The sequence below is a fragment of the Zosterops lateralis genome (genome assembly GCF_965231275.1).
Source record: "Zosterops lateralis genome assembly, chromosome: 16".
Taxonomy (NCBI): Eukaryota; Metazoa; Chordata; class Aves; order Passeriformes; family Zosteropidae; genus Zosterops; species Zosterops lateralis.
In genome coordinates, this window is record NC_139776.1 from 2,650,884 (window position 1) to 2,668,210 (window position 17,327).

At 42.2% G+C, this 17,327-nt stretch overlaps 2 protein-coding genes across 3 annotated transcripts in view; one reads left to right on the plus strand and one right to left on the minus strand.

Annotated features, from left to right (window-relative positions):
• The first annotated feature begins 757 nt into the window (after nucleotides 1-757).
• The window catches only part of RTF2 (replication termination factor 2), a 25,554-nt gene continuing 8,984 nt past the window's right edge, over nucleotides 758-17,327 (plus strand). The window contains exons 1-5 of the mRNA XM_083873208.1: nucleotides 758-882; nucleotides 2,038-2,132; nucleotides 2,941-3,034; nucleotides 3,271-3,410; nucleotides 5,252-5,330. Of these exons, the coding sequence (XP_083729334.1) occupies nucleotides 814-882; nucleotides 2,038-2,132; nucleotides 2,941-3,034; nucleotides 3,271-3,410; nucleotides 5,252-5,330 (477 nt within the window). The 5' untranslated portion in view covers nucleotides 758-813. The remainder of the gene's footprint in view (nucleotides 883-2,037; nucleotides 2,133-2,940; nucleotides 3,035-3,270; nucleotides 3,411-5,251; nucleotides 5,331-17,327) is intronic.
• On the minus strand, nucleotides 10,728-16,985 carry LOC310915906 (beta-1,3-galactosyl-O-glycosyl-glycoprotein beta-1,6-N-acetylglucosaminyltransferase 7-like). Of its 2 annotated transcripts, none has more exons than XM_083873111.1 (5): nucleotides 15,079-16,985; nucleotides 14,483-14,578; nucleotides 12,777-13,807; nucleotides 12,117-12,212; nucleotides 10,728-11,391 (listed from the first exon to the last, which is right to left on the minus strand). In XM_083873111.1, the coding sequence occupies exons 3-5, from the start codon at nucleotides 13,750-13,752 to the stop codon at nucleotides 11,165-11,167; spliced, it is 1,299 nt and encodes a 432-aa protein (XP_083729237.1). In that variant the 5' UTR covers nucleotides 13,753-13,807; nucleotides 14,483-14,578; nucleotides 15,079-16,985; the 3' UTR covers nucleotides 10,728-11,164. The 2 variants fall into 2 exon arrangements, with proteins under 2 accessions (XP_083729237.1, XP_083729236.1); XM_083873110.1 differs by having other exon boundaries at nucleotides 14,477-14,578; nucleotides 15,079-16,982.

Consider the following 17,327-nt stretch of genomic DNA (forward strand, 5'->3'; position numbering starts at 1 on the left):
CCAGCGAGTTCCTCACAGCCTCGCCCTGCGGAGCTTTTTAACTTTATTCCCCCAATCCTCTGGACGTGAAAACTTCTAGATGTGACAAAGACACCGCGGCTACCCCCAGGCTCATTTTAATTCTCCTAATTAATTTATTTTACGGCTTTTGCACAGCGATGCCGAGGCCGGGGTGTCTGTCCGCCCTCAGGAGGGACAATTAGCGCCGTGAGGGGACCCGCTCCCCTCTCACTGGAGATTTCATTGTCACCGCCGTGTTCCCGGCGGGATTTATCGCCGACACGGGTCACTTATATCGCGACACTGCACACTCAGGGCAGCGTTCACATCCCACCGGGAATTTGTGCGGATTAAACTCTCCCCGGCACCGCCCGCGACATCCCTGAGGGCGGGACGGAGCTGAGGGCGGGACGGAGCTGAGGGCGGGATACGCCTCCCCAGCGCCTCCACCAGCATCTCCACCAGCACCTCAGGAACGCCTCATTTGGCCGTAAATCCTCCCAAAATGGGTGTCCCGCGGGATTTCCTCATAAAAATAAAGGATAAACCTGCGGGAAACGGGCGGGAAAAGCACTAGTAACCCCCCCGCGCTGAGTTGGTACGTTCCTCGCTCCTCCCCGTCCCAGCGCAATGGGCTCGCCCGCTCCGCCCCGCCCCGCCCGCCCCGCGGTGGCCACGCCCCCAGCCGCCCGTTGCTAAGCAACAGCGAGCGCGACTGAGTGATCGTTGCTAAGCAATGCCGCCATCGCAGCGCGCCGGAAGTGACTCGGCGTTTCCGGAAATACGCGGGGGAAAGAAGAACCCGGAAGCGCCATGGGATGCGATGGCGGCACCATCCCCAAGCGGCACGAGCTGGTCAAGGGGCCCCGCAAAGTCGAGAAGGTCCTGAGGGGGCTCCGTGATGGGCGGGAGGGTGAGGGGGGAGGAAGGCCCGGCCCGTTCCGCGCTGCTGCGAGCCGGACACGGCGCTCTTGGCCGTGGAGCCGGGGGCGGTGACGGCTGCTGGACGGGAGCCCCGCGAGACAAAAGGCCGCCGGAACCCGGCCTGTCCCAGCCATGGTGCGACAGCGGGGCCAGCGACTGTCCCCCCCTGTGCTGGCACTGCTGAGAGACCCTGGGTGCTGCGTCCAGCTCTGGATCCTCCTGGTCAGAGAGTCCTGGAGGGGCCGGAGCGTATCCGGGGCAGGGAACGGGGCTGGGGAAGGGAATGGAGCCCCAGGAGGGGCTGAGGGAGCTGGGAAGGGTCCGGAGCCTCCCAGGAGGGGCTGAGGGAGCTGGGGAAGGGTCCGGAGCCTCAGGAGGGGCTGAGGGAGCTGGGGAAGGGTCTGGAGCCCCAGGAGGGGCTGAGGGAGCCGGGGAAGGGTCTGGAGCCCCCCAGGAGGGGCTGAGGGAGCCGGGGAAGGGTCTGGAGCCCCCCAGGAGGGGCTGAGGGAGCCGGGGAAGGGTCTGGAGCCCCCCAGGAGGGGCTGAGGGAGCCGGGGAAGGGTCTGGAGCCCCCCAGGAGGGGCTGAGGGAGCCGGGGAAGGGTCTGGAGCCCCAGGAGGGGCTGAGGGAGCCGGGGAAGGGTCTGGAGCCCCCCAGGAGGGGCTGAGGGAGCTGGGGAAGGGTCTGGAGCTCCAGGAGGGGCTGAGGGAGCTGGGAAGGGGCTGAGCCTGTAGAAAAGGAGGCTCAGGGGGGACCTTGTGGCTCTGCACAAGTCCCTGCCAGGAGAGGAAAACCTGGGGAGGGATTTGGGATCTTATTCCAGGGACAGGAGGAGAGGGAACGGCCTCAGGCCGGGCCAGGGGAGGCTCAGGGTGGACACCAGCAGGAATTTCCCCATGGAAAAGGCTTGGAACTGCCCAGGGAGGTGGTGGAGAGCTGATCATGAATTTTGCCAAAAAAACCTTCCTCTGAAGTTATTTTATGAATTAATTTGAGTGCACAAAGCAGGTTTGGTAAAAACATGGGGATTTGATGAATGCTTCGAGTACGACCTGATTTCAGCTTCAGTAATTCACAAATATTTTTAAATAATGAATGTTTTTCTCCCTGCAGGTTGACAAAGTTGCTGAGTTGGTGGCCAGGTGGTTCTACTGTGCCCTGAGCCAGGAGAAGCTGCGCCGGCCCATCGTGGCCTGTGAGCTGGGCAGGTGGGGGTGTGCCCTGGGCACCTCAGGAGCAAATTATAAATATTAATTATTAATTATATACACAGAAATTATTAATACAAACTATATATTATAATTTTAAAATCTTGTGTATTTTAGTGTTAATGATAATATTATTTTATCTTGCATATATATAATAAAATATATAAAATATAAAAATATATATTATAAAATGTATATAAAATATTATATATTATTTATTATAATATATTATCTTTTATTTTATATAAAATATATTGTAATATATTTTATGATATCTGTATTTATTTTAAGATATATTATTTATATTTATTATTGATTATAATATTAATGAAAAATGCAAAAATTATTAATTCAAACTATATATAATAATTAAAATATCTTGTATGTTCTAATATTAATCATAAATAATTTTATTTTATAATGTATAATATATAATAATATATCTAAAGATACAATATTTTAATATATTATATATTTTATAATATACTTTATAATATTTTATATTTTATTAATATATATTATATATTATATTTCTCTGTTTATAGTATAATTTACTGTTAATTATATTAATTATGAATACAAAAATGTTGATACAAACTATATTATAATTGAAACATCTTGTATATTTTAATATTAACTATAATTAGGATTATTTTATAATATGCATAATGTATGTATTTTAAAATTAGAATAGATTTTGTATAGAAATACAAAAATTATTAATACAAACTACAAATACAAAACTATAAATTATAAACCCAAATCATTATGGCAACCCAACATAACCACTGGAATTTTCATGTCCCAGGCTGTACAACAAAGATGCCATCATTGAGTATTTGCTGGACAAATCCCCTGACAAAACCCCCATGGAATCTGCAGCCCACATCAAGAGCATTAAGGTAAACTGAAGTATTTAATGTGAGAAGTTAAAATAAAATGTGAGAAGTTTAATATGAGAAGTTAAAATAAAATGTTAAAATTCAAAACCTCCATTTGCTTCTGCTCCCACTGTGGATTAAAGTGTTTAAATAACCAAACACAACAGAAAAAAAAAATACAAAGGATTTGTTCTCATGGCTCAAAAATCACAGGGAAAAAAAGCTGCAGGTTTGTGATTTGTGTTTTTATCTTGCAGAACGTGACAGAGCTGCAGCTGGTGGATAACCCAGCCTGGGGAGGGGACAAGGAGAGCATCAAGGGGGACAAGTACGATGACCTGCAGGCCGCTCGCTTCATCTGCCCCGTGGTGGGGCTGGAGATGAACGGCAGGCACAGGTGGGTGTCAGGGCTGGGGAGGTGGGCACAGAGCAGGGAAAAGTGGATGGGAAATGGAAATTGTCAGAGTCCAGGGAATCCCTTTGGATGGGAGGAAAGAACTCCTGAGGAAGGGAGTTTGAACCCTGGACAGGGGGTGTGGGGCTGGTCCAGGGGGGGTTGTAGCAGACCCTGGCACAGAGCCCAGGAGGACACAGGCTTTGACTTCAGTCCATGGAAAAAAGCTTCCAACATTGAGAGAAGAATTACAAGTCACAAAGGTGTGACAGACAGGAGTGTAGTTTATCACTGGGTGGAGAATTTTGTAGTTTTGAGGTTCTTAGAATGGAGGTGAATGGGGAACAAGATGGAGGATTTAGGGCAGTGCCCTGGGTTCTTCTCCTTCTCCCTTGGCCTCCACCTCCTGCTGTGATGGGGCACAAAGTAGTTTAAGGAGATTGGGTCAGAGTAGAGGTGACCCCTCTAGTACAGGTGATAGGGATTGGCACATAAATGTAAATAATAAATATGTAATTTTCTGTATAAGAAGGCAGTGACCTCCCATCTGGGGGGAGTCGTCCTGTGTTTGAGCTGCTGACCAGACCTCGGCTGGGCACAGAGAAAATTGTGAGATAAGAAACAATAAACACACGAGAAACCTTGAGAAACAAAACCTTTAAGACTCCATTTCATTCTCGTGTCTGGCTCCGGGCCTCTCAGAGGGCAAAAAACTCTCAACCACCTGAATCTCAGGTGAAAGAAAACCAACCCCAAGAGTAGTGTGCTCACCCAGGGCTTGGTGGGGAATATCTCTCTGGCTTTGAGATTTCCAGCTTGAACTTTCAGAGTTCAAGAGATTTCTCGTGTCCTTTCGTGTTATATTCAAAAGGAAAGATAAAAGTACCTTTTCCTGAATAAATTTGGATGTATAATAGAGGAGTAGAGGGCAATGTTGGCAGGGAAAAAGTGACTAAATGTTGTTTGGGGGCTGAGGCACAGGAGATGAGGTGTGACCTCCCTTTGGGTCACATCAAGCAGTTGGAATCATGGATTGATTTGAGTTGGGAGGGACTTTAAAGCTCCTCCAGTGCCACCCCTGCCATGGGCAGGGACACCTCCCACTGTCCCAGGGTGCTCCAGCCTGGCCTGGGACACTGCCAGGGATCCAGGGGCAGCCACAGCTTCTCTGTGGCCTCACCACCCTCAGAGTAAAGAATTCCTGCCCAATATCCCACCCAAACCTCCTCTGTGTCAGTTTGAAGCCATTCCCTGTGTCCTGTCCCTCCATCCCTTGTCCAAACCCTCCCTCCATGTTTCCTGCAGCTCCTTCAAGGCCACACTGAGCTCACCCCAAATCTTCTCCTCTCCAGGCTGAACAATCCAAATTTTTTTAGCTTTATCTCAGTTTTCTTAGCCTGAAATTTGTCCCCAGCATCTCTCAGCCTTTCCTCACGGGAGAGATGCTCCATTTTACCTGTGCCTGTGTTAGGATCAGCCTGGAGATGGATTGTGTGTATTTTATTGCTCTGGGGCAGGGGATTCACTCACAGTGTGCTTTGGGCAGAGCAGCAACTTCTTTGTCACCTGAGGGATGAGAAGAGGAGGTTGCAAAGAATCTCTTCCTTCAGAGAGGGATTGGCCAGGAGATACTCAAAAAACCAAATTATCTGTTGTGGTTTAATATACTCAGTATTTTTCATTCAATTCTTACATTGTACTAATTAATCATAAATTCATTACTATTTAAATATGCTGATAGTTTGATTAGGTGCAAGAACTTTTAAAGGTGGGCTGTGATCTGCCAGCTCTGCACAGATCTCTTGGTTTTCTTCAAATTCTTGTTTGTTGCCTTTTCTCTGAAGGTTTTGCTTCCTGAGGAACTGTGGCTGTGTGTTCTCTGAGCGTGCCCTGAAGGAAATCAAAGCAGAAGTTTGTCACAAGGTGAGTTTTCCCAGCTCTTGGGCCATGTGTGTGTTCATACAATTGTAATTTGCACTGCTGTGAAAAGGGAGTTTTTAATCCCAATATGCAAATTGAGATGGAACTTGTAAAAGTTTCTGTTCTAGGATGGCCTCAAGTATTTCTTCATTAATTAAAAAATTATTTAATTATTTAAAAAAAAAATTTTTGCTCTCAGAGTTTGCTTTTGCAGTAGCTACTTTAGAATTTCCATTTTCCCCCAATATTTGGTACTAATTTCAGTTTTTAAAAGGGTGACTGGTTTGGTTTTTGGGGTTTGGTTTGATTGGTAATTTTTTTTTCTGAATGCACATAGCTTGTGTTTTATCAATATCTGTTCTATGGTTAAACTGGTTGGATTTTCAGGTTATATTTTGACCCCTGTATTTTTAAATGACATTGGGTGTTGCTTTTTTATATTTTTGGGTTGGGCCAACTTTGTAGAATCCTCAGCAGTTCCATGAATTCTTGTAGAAAATCCTGACTTGGTTTCACGTTGCTGATCTCATTGTACAGGTATTTTTGTAGCTCAGGGCAATGATAAAATGAGCAAATACCCTTTTTTTCTTATCACTACTTTCATTATCAGCAAAATTTGTGGTCAGAGTTGCCACACTTGGGCAGTTATTTAATTTCTCTGTACCCCCTGCTGTTGGATAAAACATCAAATATATTTATATTAAACAAGACTTGGGAAGAAAACACTTTTATCTTGGTAAATTGTTGATTACTGTAAGGTTTAATCTCTTATTGCTGCTTTCAGTGCTCATTTTATTCTGCCCTAATGGCTTTGTTTCCTCTGGCAGAAACTCATTTATTTTTAATGAAGTTTTTTTTTTTTGCATCTAAATTTTTGTTGATGGATGGGTGTAACCAGAGCATCAAATGCAGGAATGAGATGTTTTGTCCAGTCTGATAATCTTATAAAGACCAAATGAATCCCACATATTTTTCCCTGGCTTTTTTTTCCAGTAATGAGTATTTAGCATGCAGCTGGAAATGCTTTACAATATCCAGAAAGATTCTTCTGGAAACAATTAAATGGATATAATATTTAGTCTCCCATCCTCTCATGGCTGGATTGTGATGCACAAAGACAGTGGTGACCAGCTGAGAGAACACACAGGTTAATTAAGGTCAAAGAGTGATTTGGTAGATTTTTGAGGTTATTCTGGTGCTGTTCCCCCTCAGAATGAAGGAGCAGAACTCTTCTAAACAGGAGCAGAAGGAAGTCTGTGCTTTGTGGTCTCTCAGTTTGTTTCTGTCCAAAGCACTAATCAGCAGCACATTCTGCATTTCTGCAGCAATGGGACTTAGAGGACAATTAATGGATAAATAAGAATTAAAAAGGAAATATTGAGCATTGTATATGCTCAGACTGGAATCTTGTATTAACGAACAAAAATCCTCTCCTGATGATGTTAATGCAAAAGTTTTGAAGTGCAGAATGTTTGAATGTTGTGGGCTGTCTCATACGTGTTTCTGCTGGTGCTAATTATTGTATTTTAGGAATTACAAATGATTCTGAAGCAAAATTCAGTCTGTGAGCCCCTTGTGAGGCACAGCATTTTCCTTTTCCTGGCCTTGTGTTACCAGTTTGTGTTTGGCGTTCTGTGTGTGCTGTGGGACTTTGGAGAGTGACACGAGGAAAATTCAGACAAGGAGATCCTGTCTTGCCTTGGGACTCTGCATTCACTTCTCAGGCAGCAAAATCTGTGTTTTCACCTCATCCCAGAGGTTTGCAGTGGGTGGAAAAGTGGGGAAGGGTCAGTGCTGGAGCTCTGGGCCATTCCCATCCCCACAAGTTTGGGATTCAGGAGAGCTCTTTAATATTCTCCATGAGCTCTTCCCTCCCCACTCTGCTCCCTGTAAGCAGCAGGGATTTCCTACAGGACTTTGGAGAGAGAAGGTGTTAATGATGCGCTGAAAATATTCCCCAGGGAACATCCAGAGCTCTCACTGCTCGGTTCTGAGCTCAGTTTTTGCTGTGGCAGCTCACACAGGGAGAAACAGGGAAATCCATTTGCCCATTGGTGAGCAGGTCACCAGAGGAGTGTTTAGGAAAAGCCAGGATAAAACATGGAGTATATATATTTATATAGTTATATATTTATTTTTATATATAAATATATTTAAAATTTTTATTTATATTTATATATAAACCTGTGTGTGCAGGTTTTGTCTGATTGAGGGAAATGGGGAACACCAGGATGAGGGAGGATTGAGCATTCGTTGGATTCTCTTGGCAGCACTTCCACAGTCCTGGGTTTGAAGGGGTTTATGGAGTCCAAGGAAGAGGAACCAAGCTTTCCCTCAGAGTTCTCTTTCTTTTCCCTCAAAGAAACTTCACCCAAAGAGCTGGTAGTGCAAAATAAATGTATTTATCTGCTTTACTGGAATATTTAGACTGAATTGGTACTGGGGAAAGGCACAGAAATGGGAGAGGAAACGGCCATGGGTGGGGCCCATTAGCCACTGTAATTAATGTGTGAGGCCATTAAGTGCTTTACCTTGAAAACAAGATCTTTCTTCACAATTTAAATAGCATTTTGAAGGGTTCACCTTAAAGAATGACATTCTAATGGGGGAACTTTAAGCCAAAGGAGCAGTCAGACACTGGAGCAGTGTTGAGAGAAAGAGATTTGTCTCTCACTGCCTGCAGGGTAAATGCTTTGCGCTGTCTTGCCAAAACATAAAACTCCTTGGGTTTCAAAGATTTGTTGAAAGAGCAGTGAGAATTTTTTAGTGCTGGTTTAAGTTGGAGAGCAGGCTTGGTGGATGAATTGTGGGGACAAATTTTGTATCTTCTACTTTGACTTAAAAGAGTTGGAAAAGAGCTTTCGTCTGAAACAGAGCAACTTAGGAGTGTAAATGCATCTTGTAAGACATTTTTACACAGCAGTGGATTTGGTTTGAGCCATATTTTTGAACTTTCGATCACTAAGAAGGGAAAATTTAAACTCTCAACACTGACACATGTTAAAATGTGACTCAGTCACATTTCAGTCAGCAGGCAGAGAAATAATTCAGCTTCCAGATGTGGATTCTGTAACAGCAGCTCTGCAGATTGGGATTTCTGCTGCCTCCTGTTCCTCAGGAAGAATTATTTGTGATGGAATCTGTCAGTTTAAAACTTGCACTTTGGAGCAAGGTGGTTTTTATTCTCCAACCACCTTGTTCTATTAATTAATAGAACAAGCAGGATTGTCTCTGCCCCCTGTTTGTGTATCTGATGGGATGTTGGAGATTGCAGGTCTGTGGTGATCTCTGCAGGTCTGTGCATTTTGGTGTGCCCAAATATTGTGGAATTTTTGTTCCAGCTGGCTTGCAGGTCCTTGCACGAGCAGTCTTTGGTGTCTGCTATTTGACAGAATAAATTATGCTTTAATTTGGAAGCTGACTCTCTAAGAAGTTCCTATGGATGTAAAATATACTAGAAGGGGTGTGGGGACAGGATGGAGGTGATGGAATTGGTGCTGGAAATCCTTCTGGGAGTCACTTTGAAAGTGAAGGACAAGATTACATTTAAAATGGACTTTCTTGGATCACTTCAAAGTTTATTTTGGACTAGTTTTCAGAGTCAACTAAACACAGACTTGAAAGAGTGCCCTAACTATTAATCTCTGTGCCATATCAAACACTTAACCCCATGTTTAATTTAGATATGAAGCTTTTTGAAACAGAATTAATGCCCGTGGCTGTCAGATCCAGAGTTCTGTGTGCAGCAGTGGCTCCTGGAACCAGGGTCACTTTGGCACTTTCTGCTCTTAGGGCACCAAAATTAACAAATATTTGCTGAGGTCTGAAAGTTGTGGTTGATCAGCTTTTAACATAATAACACAGAATTCAGGTGTGTTTCAAGGAGGTGATGTGGTCATGTAATCACAATAATGAGTTGAACATTGTTTTTCTTACTACTTGAGTATGGTTTAATGATGATTTTCCTATAATTTTATTTCAAATACAAAATCCTTGAAGCAAAGAGGGTCATGCTGCAGATATTCCTAGATTGACAATGGGTCAAGCCATACCAAAATTGTATTTTCAGAGGCCTTTTTGTGCAGGTTTTTTGCCTGGTTCAATTTCTGCAAAAGGAGCCCATGACAGACAGTGCCTGGCTCTTGAATTTTTCATTTTAATTCAATTTGGAAGTGATGCACTACAATTGTTCTGCCTGGTGGTGCCAGGGGTGAAAGCTGGAGCCTGGATGATGGCAATGAGAAATGTCTCATTCTCGTTTTAAAAGACATCACGGAGTGAATAAATGGTGGCAGTGCCCTACAGTGGACTGGAGAGAAATTAATTATGAATATTGCTATGATTAATCCATGCCAGAGACCCATTAGCTTCAGTAATGGTTTGGAGAGAGACTCTCAACAAGCTCAGCATGAACATGTGCCTGGCTCTTATTTTACTTTTATTTTTTAGCTTTATTTCCCTCCATAAAAAAAAAAAAAAGGATCTCCAGCAATATTTGGCCACAGGATAAGTCCTGGATTATCCGTGAAACTGAGCATGAGCCTTTATTTGTAAATAAATAGGGACCAGATGGCCTTTCTTTAGGTTAAAGTTCATTTGCAAGAAATGTTTCCAATAAACTTGTGTGGGAAAATGAGGAGCAAAGTTCCAGTAACCCGGGAGAAAGTTTGTAACAAGGAACTTTCATCTCCTGTTCTTGTGTCATTTGGTTTTTTGTGGGAATAGGCTCAATCTGGGGCCAGCTTTCTTGTAAAAACTCAGGGATGCATATTGAAGGTAACATTGAAATTGCTCCTTTTTTAATTTATTTTTGTTTATTTATTTAAGTTTTTATATATATAATTTGCAGTTTTTAATCCAGTGAGTTGTCCTGGTCCCTGCCAGGTGTTGCTGCACTTGCTGCAGGCTCTTTGCTTCTCTCAGTCAGGTAAACTAGGATGGAAAAATACTTGAAAAAACTGCTTTTTACTCAATTTTCCTGTAATCCCTGGCCTCAAATTTTCCCTGCCTCCTTACCCTAAACTCCTGCAGAGACTCAGAACAGAGACTTGGAGATGAAGATGTGCTGCAGGATCCTTCTGTTATTTGGAGCGAAGCCTGGGAAGGGCAGCAGTGACGTTGCCACGCTACAAAATGAAATTAAGGATGCAGCTGGCCCTGGGAAATAAAAACAAACCCACACCCCCCAGTGGTGTGGGCTGTGTCACAAACTGCTTGTCACTTATGTCCAAGCTCTGAAATTTTAGCATCAACTTCATTATTCAAAACATTTCACGAGATGTTCAGTGGCCGTGACTTTAATTTGTAATTTCTCTGTATTTTATCTTCCTTCAGTCACTGCTTCCATTTTACTGTTTTCACGCCAGTTTGGCCATGCTTTGGCTGTGAACATGAAGAATATTGACTAAACAAGTCAATAATAAGTCAATATTATTTACTTTTTTTTTTTTACAGTAACAAGTAAATTCATAATGGATTATGAATTTTCCTCCTTGCCTTCAGCAGAGATTCAGTCATTCTTGGGGAATTAACCCATTAATTCATAATAGATTATGGATTTCCCCCTTCAGCAGAGATTCAGACTTTCTTGGGGAATTAACTCATTCATTCCTAATGGATTATGAATTTCCTCCCTTGTCTTCAGGAGGGATTCAGCCACTCTTGGGGAATTAACCCACTGCTACAGGAATAAATAAAACCCATTTATTCAGCGAGTACAGCACTGTGCTTTCCCCTTGACGCGCAGACCGAAACCTGTAAATACTCTTTTTTCCTGCTGTTTTCCCTGCTATTTCCTACCAGAAAAAGCTGCCCATGAACTGAACAGTGTCCAGGGCTCAGAGGTGCAGCTGCATGTCGAAGTGGCTGCGCTGCTGCAGGTGCCAGTGCTGCTCCAGGGGCACCTGAGCCTGGCGCAGCACCTTGAGCCGCAGCCGCCGCTCCAGGCACTGCAGCGCCAGCGGGTCCTGCCCGGCCTCGAACTTGTTGGCAAACAGATGGGGGGACTCAATGATCCACTGCAGGTCTCCCAGGCCGTAAATGCAGATGTCTCTGACATAATGACCTGTGGGGATAAATGGGAGAGGTGTGGCAGCAGCAGGGAGATGAACCGACAAAGTTGTTTTTTTTTTTTAAAAAAGGGTTTTTTTGTTTTTTGCGTTTTGGTTTCTGCACAGAAATGGAGCTGGAGGATGATGGTACAATGTTATAAAGATAAGGGTTTGGGTTTATGTTTTGCAGAAATAGGTGTTTGTTACCTCCAGCTGCTTCCCATTTAATAAAATCCTATAGTTGGGCATCAGATGTTCTGATTTCCTACTGGGATTCCCTGCTCAGTCACACCTTGCACACTTAGAGGTTTTAATTATTTCTGCATGCTTTCCATGTATTTCTGTTCTTTTTTATTGCTGTTCAAATTGAAGGGATTGAACCTAATGCTGATGGAAGGACCTGACAAACATCCTTGTTATCCCTCCACTGAGAACTGGTCAATTAAATTAGTGCATTGGTAATTAAGGGCTGAAAGAAGGTTGTCAGTGTATGGATACTGTGCTCATCTCAAAATATATAAAATATGTAACTAATATATTAATATAACATATATCTCAAAATCTCTTTAATTGGCTATAGTGCAGTAATTTATAGGGTGCCTTGTTTTATTTAACACTTCCAAAATAAATTATATATGACCACCGAGGCACACTTAATAGCTGGTTTAAATAATAAGTAATCACCAATTAATGCTCATTAGCTAATCAAATTTAAATTTGCGATCAAAATTCACGTTACCTTTGCAGCCTTTGTGTGAGAGTCCTTCTTGATCTTTCCATTTTATGGCTCTTAGGTCTCCTTGCCAGCCTGCATTGGGTGTAGCTCCTGGAGCATCTTTAAAAACAAAAGGCTCTGATAAAATTCTTTTCTACTTATTACAGGGAAAATTTTCACTGCTGGACACGTTAACTATTTATGTCATAAGAACAGATATCATTCTAAATATTATTGCTTTTTTTTTTTTTTACTCCTTGAGAGCAAAAGCTTTCATGCAGCAAAAAACTTATTTTTTTAACCAGCATTTTTCTAACTCCTGGTCTGCACTGAAGTAGCAATTTCCTGCATTGTTTCTCAGCCACCAGATGGGACTTTTCAAAGCTGAAGAAATGACTTGATTTCTTCAATTCAGAGCTGTTCAGCTCCGAGCTGGAGCTCCAAGCCTCTCCTCCCTGCCGGGATTATTTGTGGCAGAAATGTTGTCACAGCTCTGCTTGTTTTATTTTGGTTGAGGTTAGGGTGAAAGATACGGGAAATGCAGAGTTGAGTTTGGTTTTGGTTGTTTATTTATAATATTTATAGTTTGAGTTTTCATTTCCTAGTTAGAGAAACAAGGTAAAACGGAGACTTTTTAATTTTTACTGAGAGTTCCAGAGTCCCAACAAAACACCAAATTCTTACCAGGTAAACGATTGAGGGTGACCCAGTAGTGCTCATCAGGGCTGTAGGTGTCCCTGGACCACTCCAGCAGAGCTTTTGCCCGGGCATCACTCAGTGTAAACTGCACAAAGGCCCTTGTCAGGACGTAATAGGCACTGCCAAAATAAATGGTCAGGTTGTGTGGAGGCCGAGCCTTCCTGATCTTTGCTGGGTACACGTAGGGCACTCCAGAGTGGACGTACTCCCTGTAGCTGATCTCTGTCCTGTGTTTCACATGGAGGGGTTGCACTATCCCAGGGGTGATGTTTTTACCGTTCCATTTACTTTTGATGTACTGGATGATTTCTTTGTTTGTTTTCAGCGGGAAATCTTGGCCACACAGATTTATAACATAATTCCACTGGACCTTGGAGTTAACGAGGTCTCTCATGCAATTAATATCAGCTTGTAATCTTGAAAACCCTGCGTAAACAACATGCTCTGTTTTTGAGGAAATAAAAATATTTTCGAAGCAGCTGACGATGTTCTGTACAGCAGTTTTATAATCTCTGGGTGACTTCCCATCAATGTGGATACAGTAAATATTCTGAGGCATATAAATAGCTCTCAGCAGCCTCACAAACATTTCCAGCTCCTTGTGAATCGTAATAATGTAAGCCAAGGAGAAATTTCCTTCTTCCTCCGACAGCGGTTTGGTGATGAAATGCAGAGTCTCCAGGAGCGTGGGGCAGCTGCAGGAAGTCTGAATGCAGCCGAGTGCTTTGGGCTGGAAGGACTTCTGACAAAAGTTTCCAATTTTAAAGGCTGCAGGTTTCCCCACAAAAAGAGCCGAGCAAAGTTCATCGGGGTAAAAGCCGCACTCTGCTCTTTTGACACGGAATTTTTGGTCACTCGACTCATCATAAAGCGGAACCTTTAGGTAAATGAAGGTGTAGATGAAGGTACAGACAGCAACACACACTAAAAATCTTGATTTCTTTCCATGAAGTGGGTTCATCTTTTACTTCCAGATCCTGTCTTCTTATCATAGTCCAATGAAACATTCAGAGCATCTGAAAAGAAAAGTGAGACAGAGGGAGAGAACTTTTCTGTTTATTTTTTTTTTTAATAGATGCCATGTTAGTGCTGCATTTATAACTGCTGGGATTACTACCAGGAGGAACTGTGTGTGCCCAACTGAGTGCACTCAGCCCCTGGGAATGCAGAGCCACCAGGCAGGAATTTTGTCTTTCCAGGACAAAACGATCTCAAAATGGTACAAAAAACCCCAAAAATTACTCTGAATTCTTCACTGTTTGACCAAAGGGGGCTCAGGTGGGAGTTTCCTGTGCTCTGAGGAACAGCTGATTTCCTCAAGGCCTGGGAAACTTGAAGTTCTGCCAGAGGATCAGAATTCAGTAAATTAAATCAACAGAAAATTTATTAAATAAACAGAAGGAAGAGACTAAAACACAATCCACAAAATACACTGGGTTTTATCCTTATAAAGTCAGCAAATGTTTCTGACTCTTGAGATTTATTTTTTTTTATGATTTTTTTTTCCTCTGACATCTTTATGCTTTGGAAAACTGAACAAGGGGACAACACTCATTTCTTATTTTTGGTATTTTTGCATTCCCTGAGATGAGCACACAACTGCCAACATGGACAGTCTGAGATAACCAATTTCCAGCAGTATTAGCACAGCAAGATTTTCCATTGTGGTTTTTTTTTTTCCTTACCTTTACCTTGTTGAACAGTCAGAAGGATGAGAGTGCAGCAATCTTGAATCCCACAGCAATTACATGAAGCCTTTCTCCTTGCAGCACTTGGTATCAAAATTCCTAGAGGAAAAATACCAAGGAGAAGGTCCATCAGCTGCCATTAAGCTTAATAGTTAAATTTTTAAAATATTTTCATTTTATTTTAAAGGTAATTAATTTTCTCTTCTTTTATTCAATGATTTTTTTTTAATTTGCATTTCACCTTGAAATATTTTACACTTTGCAGCTGTCAAAATCATGAAGTATTTGGCTTTATACAGGAACAGAGAAAAACAGATTTTTATAAAGGTGGCTTCATTAGAGGAATGCTGATGTGGTTAGAAGTCTCGAGGTTTTCATTACAAAGAAGTGGAAAATACTTCTTTTTAATAAAAAAATCAGTATCTCCCTTAAAAGCTTAAAAATAAAGAGGACATTGTAATTAAAGTAACAACAAAACATGAAATTCAAAAAGCATCAAGAACACAAACCGAACCGAGGGAAGGGATCCTCCATATTCCCACATTTTTAAGATTTTATGAGGCTGTTGGGAAAGAATGTATTTATCTTTTGGTCCTTACTGGTATGCACTGGGTTTCATGCTGGAATGGTGCTGCCTCTTTTTCCACTGAGCATTCCAGAGAGGAGAGCTGTGTGTTAGGTGGAGGACTCATCCGTTTTCCTGGGATGTTCTTGCAGCAGCTCAAAAGAAAAACATGAGGAAATCAGCTCCCAGGAGAATTTTTTTTTTTTTTTCCTTTGAGCTCCTCAGGGATCCATTTACTGGATAAACAACCTTGATGGGAGAGTTCCATCCATCTGCACAAAAAAGCTGCAGTGAGTCGAGTCCGGGTCAACCTTTGGATGCTGCGCAGAAAGCAGGAGAACAGGGATGCCACTGCAAGGTGAAAAGCAGGATTTTTTTGCATTAAAAATTAAATCCATCCTGTGCCAGAGCCCAGAGGGGGTTTCTGTGAGGACCACAGGGGCTGGAATTGGGGAAACATTGATTGCTGTGCAGCTGGACTCAGACAAACTCTTTATTCTGAGGGAATTATTGGAAGGAGGAACATTGAGATTCCTCTAAATTAGTGAAGGTCACAAGATCTCTGGGATGTCACAGGGAAGGTTCACTCTGAATATAAGAATTACACTAAAAACAGCAGGCAGCTGTAGAAATATTTGGGATTTTATACCCCAAGATTGTAGGTTCAGTCCCTTTACAGATAACTTACTTGGGAGTTGAACCTTGTGGGTCCTTTCCAACTCAAAATATCCTCTGAATATGTCCAGAATGAGGGTGCTTGGCAGATTATTTTTTTTCCTTAAATACACTTTGGACAGGTTGCAAAGTGTAGTTTTAGAGAGCCAAGCTATAACCTCCTTGTTTCATCCACCTGAATTTTTATTACCCTTCAAGTAATAGCTGCTGGGGCTGTTTCGGGCTGTTAAGTGTTTACGATGGATTTTTTCCTACTGGACTGTGTGACATCTAGAAATTGTATTTTTATGGCAGCATAAAAGCACACAAACAAACAGCCCATAATCAGGTAAGAGGCAGCAATTCCTCTCCAGTGTTAACAAGTTTATGGGGAAAGGCTGAGTGATGGAGCCTGGCCCTGCAAGAACAGAATTTGACATCCTTCAGCCTCGAGGGGATATTATGGAATAAAAGCAATGTTTTTTTGGTTGTGTTTGACCAGATTCAGAGCTGGAATTGAAGCTGTCTGTGCCACTGGATATAAAAATTGTTGTTTAGCAAGATCTTCTCAGCCCTGTCTGCTGGCAGGGATTGTTCCTCCCAAATTTCCCCTGCCCTTGAGGAGCAGAAGATCCTTTGGGAATGTCCACTGTCCATAATAATAACCCTGTCTGAGACTCTCTTTTGCCCTTGAGTCTTATTATGCAAGAGTGCCATGACAGGTATTTTTAGTTAGCAGAATATCTCTGAAACTCAGCATTTCTCATGTTATGCACAGCTTTGCTCAATCTGGAGGATGGAGTTGTATGAATTTTTTAAACTCCTGCGAGTAGTGTGTGATATTCTTGGAAAAAAAAAAAAAAAAAGGGATTTTTCAAGCACTTTTGTGGATGCTTGGAAGGATATTACTTACCAGAAAATCGCTGTAAGCCTAAGATACTCCATCTCAATTAAGCAAGTAAACTCTAGAGGAAAGGGGAATGATGATGATGCCTGGAAAAAGCCTGGGAAATGTCAGCTCAGCTCACTGAGCCCCCATTAGCACAGCCTTGGCTGTGCATTTTGTAGTAACTCATTTCATTTTGCTGTTTCTGCCTGCCATTGCTTTAGGACTGCACTGCACCTCTAAATATTCTGTTTTCTCTTTGCTTTTGCCTGAATATTAAAGTTTAGATAAAGTTTGCTTTGTATTACCTCATAATTTAATGAGATAAATGACTTGGGAATGTTTCATCTTCTAATAAAATGCTGAAAAAGCATTAAATACTTATTTCAACTTCTTTTATAGCTGATTTTTTGTTGTTTGAAAGGTATTTATGCAGGCATTAATGCTGACATTTTATAAACAGAGGAAGACTAATTCAATCCTTTAAAAATGTTAAAATTAGTTCTTTTAAGTGCTTTTTCCATTGCTTTGCTTTCTGTTTATGCGGGCTCAGAATACAGAGTCTGCTACTGGATTTTGAGATGCATTGAGTAAAAACATTTCTCCGTCAAAGCCAGTTCGAGTAAAAACATTTCTCCATCAAACCCGGTTATTTAAATCATTCTCATTTAAAAACACTGCATTAAAATTTACTGATACATATACAACAAATTGATGAAGTTTTAAGTGTTTCTCTTTGCTAT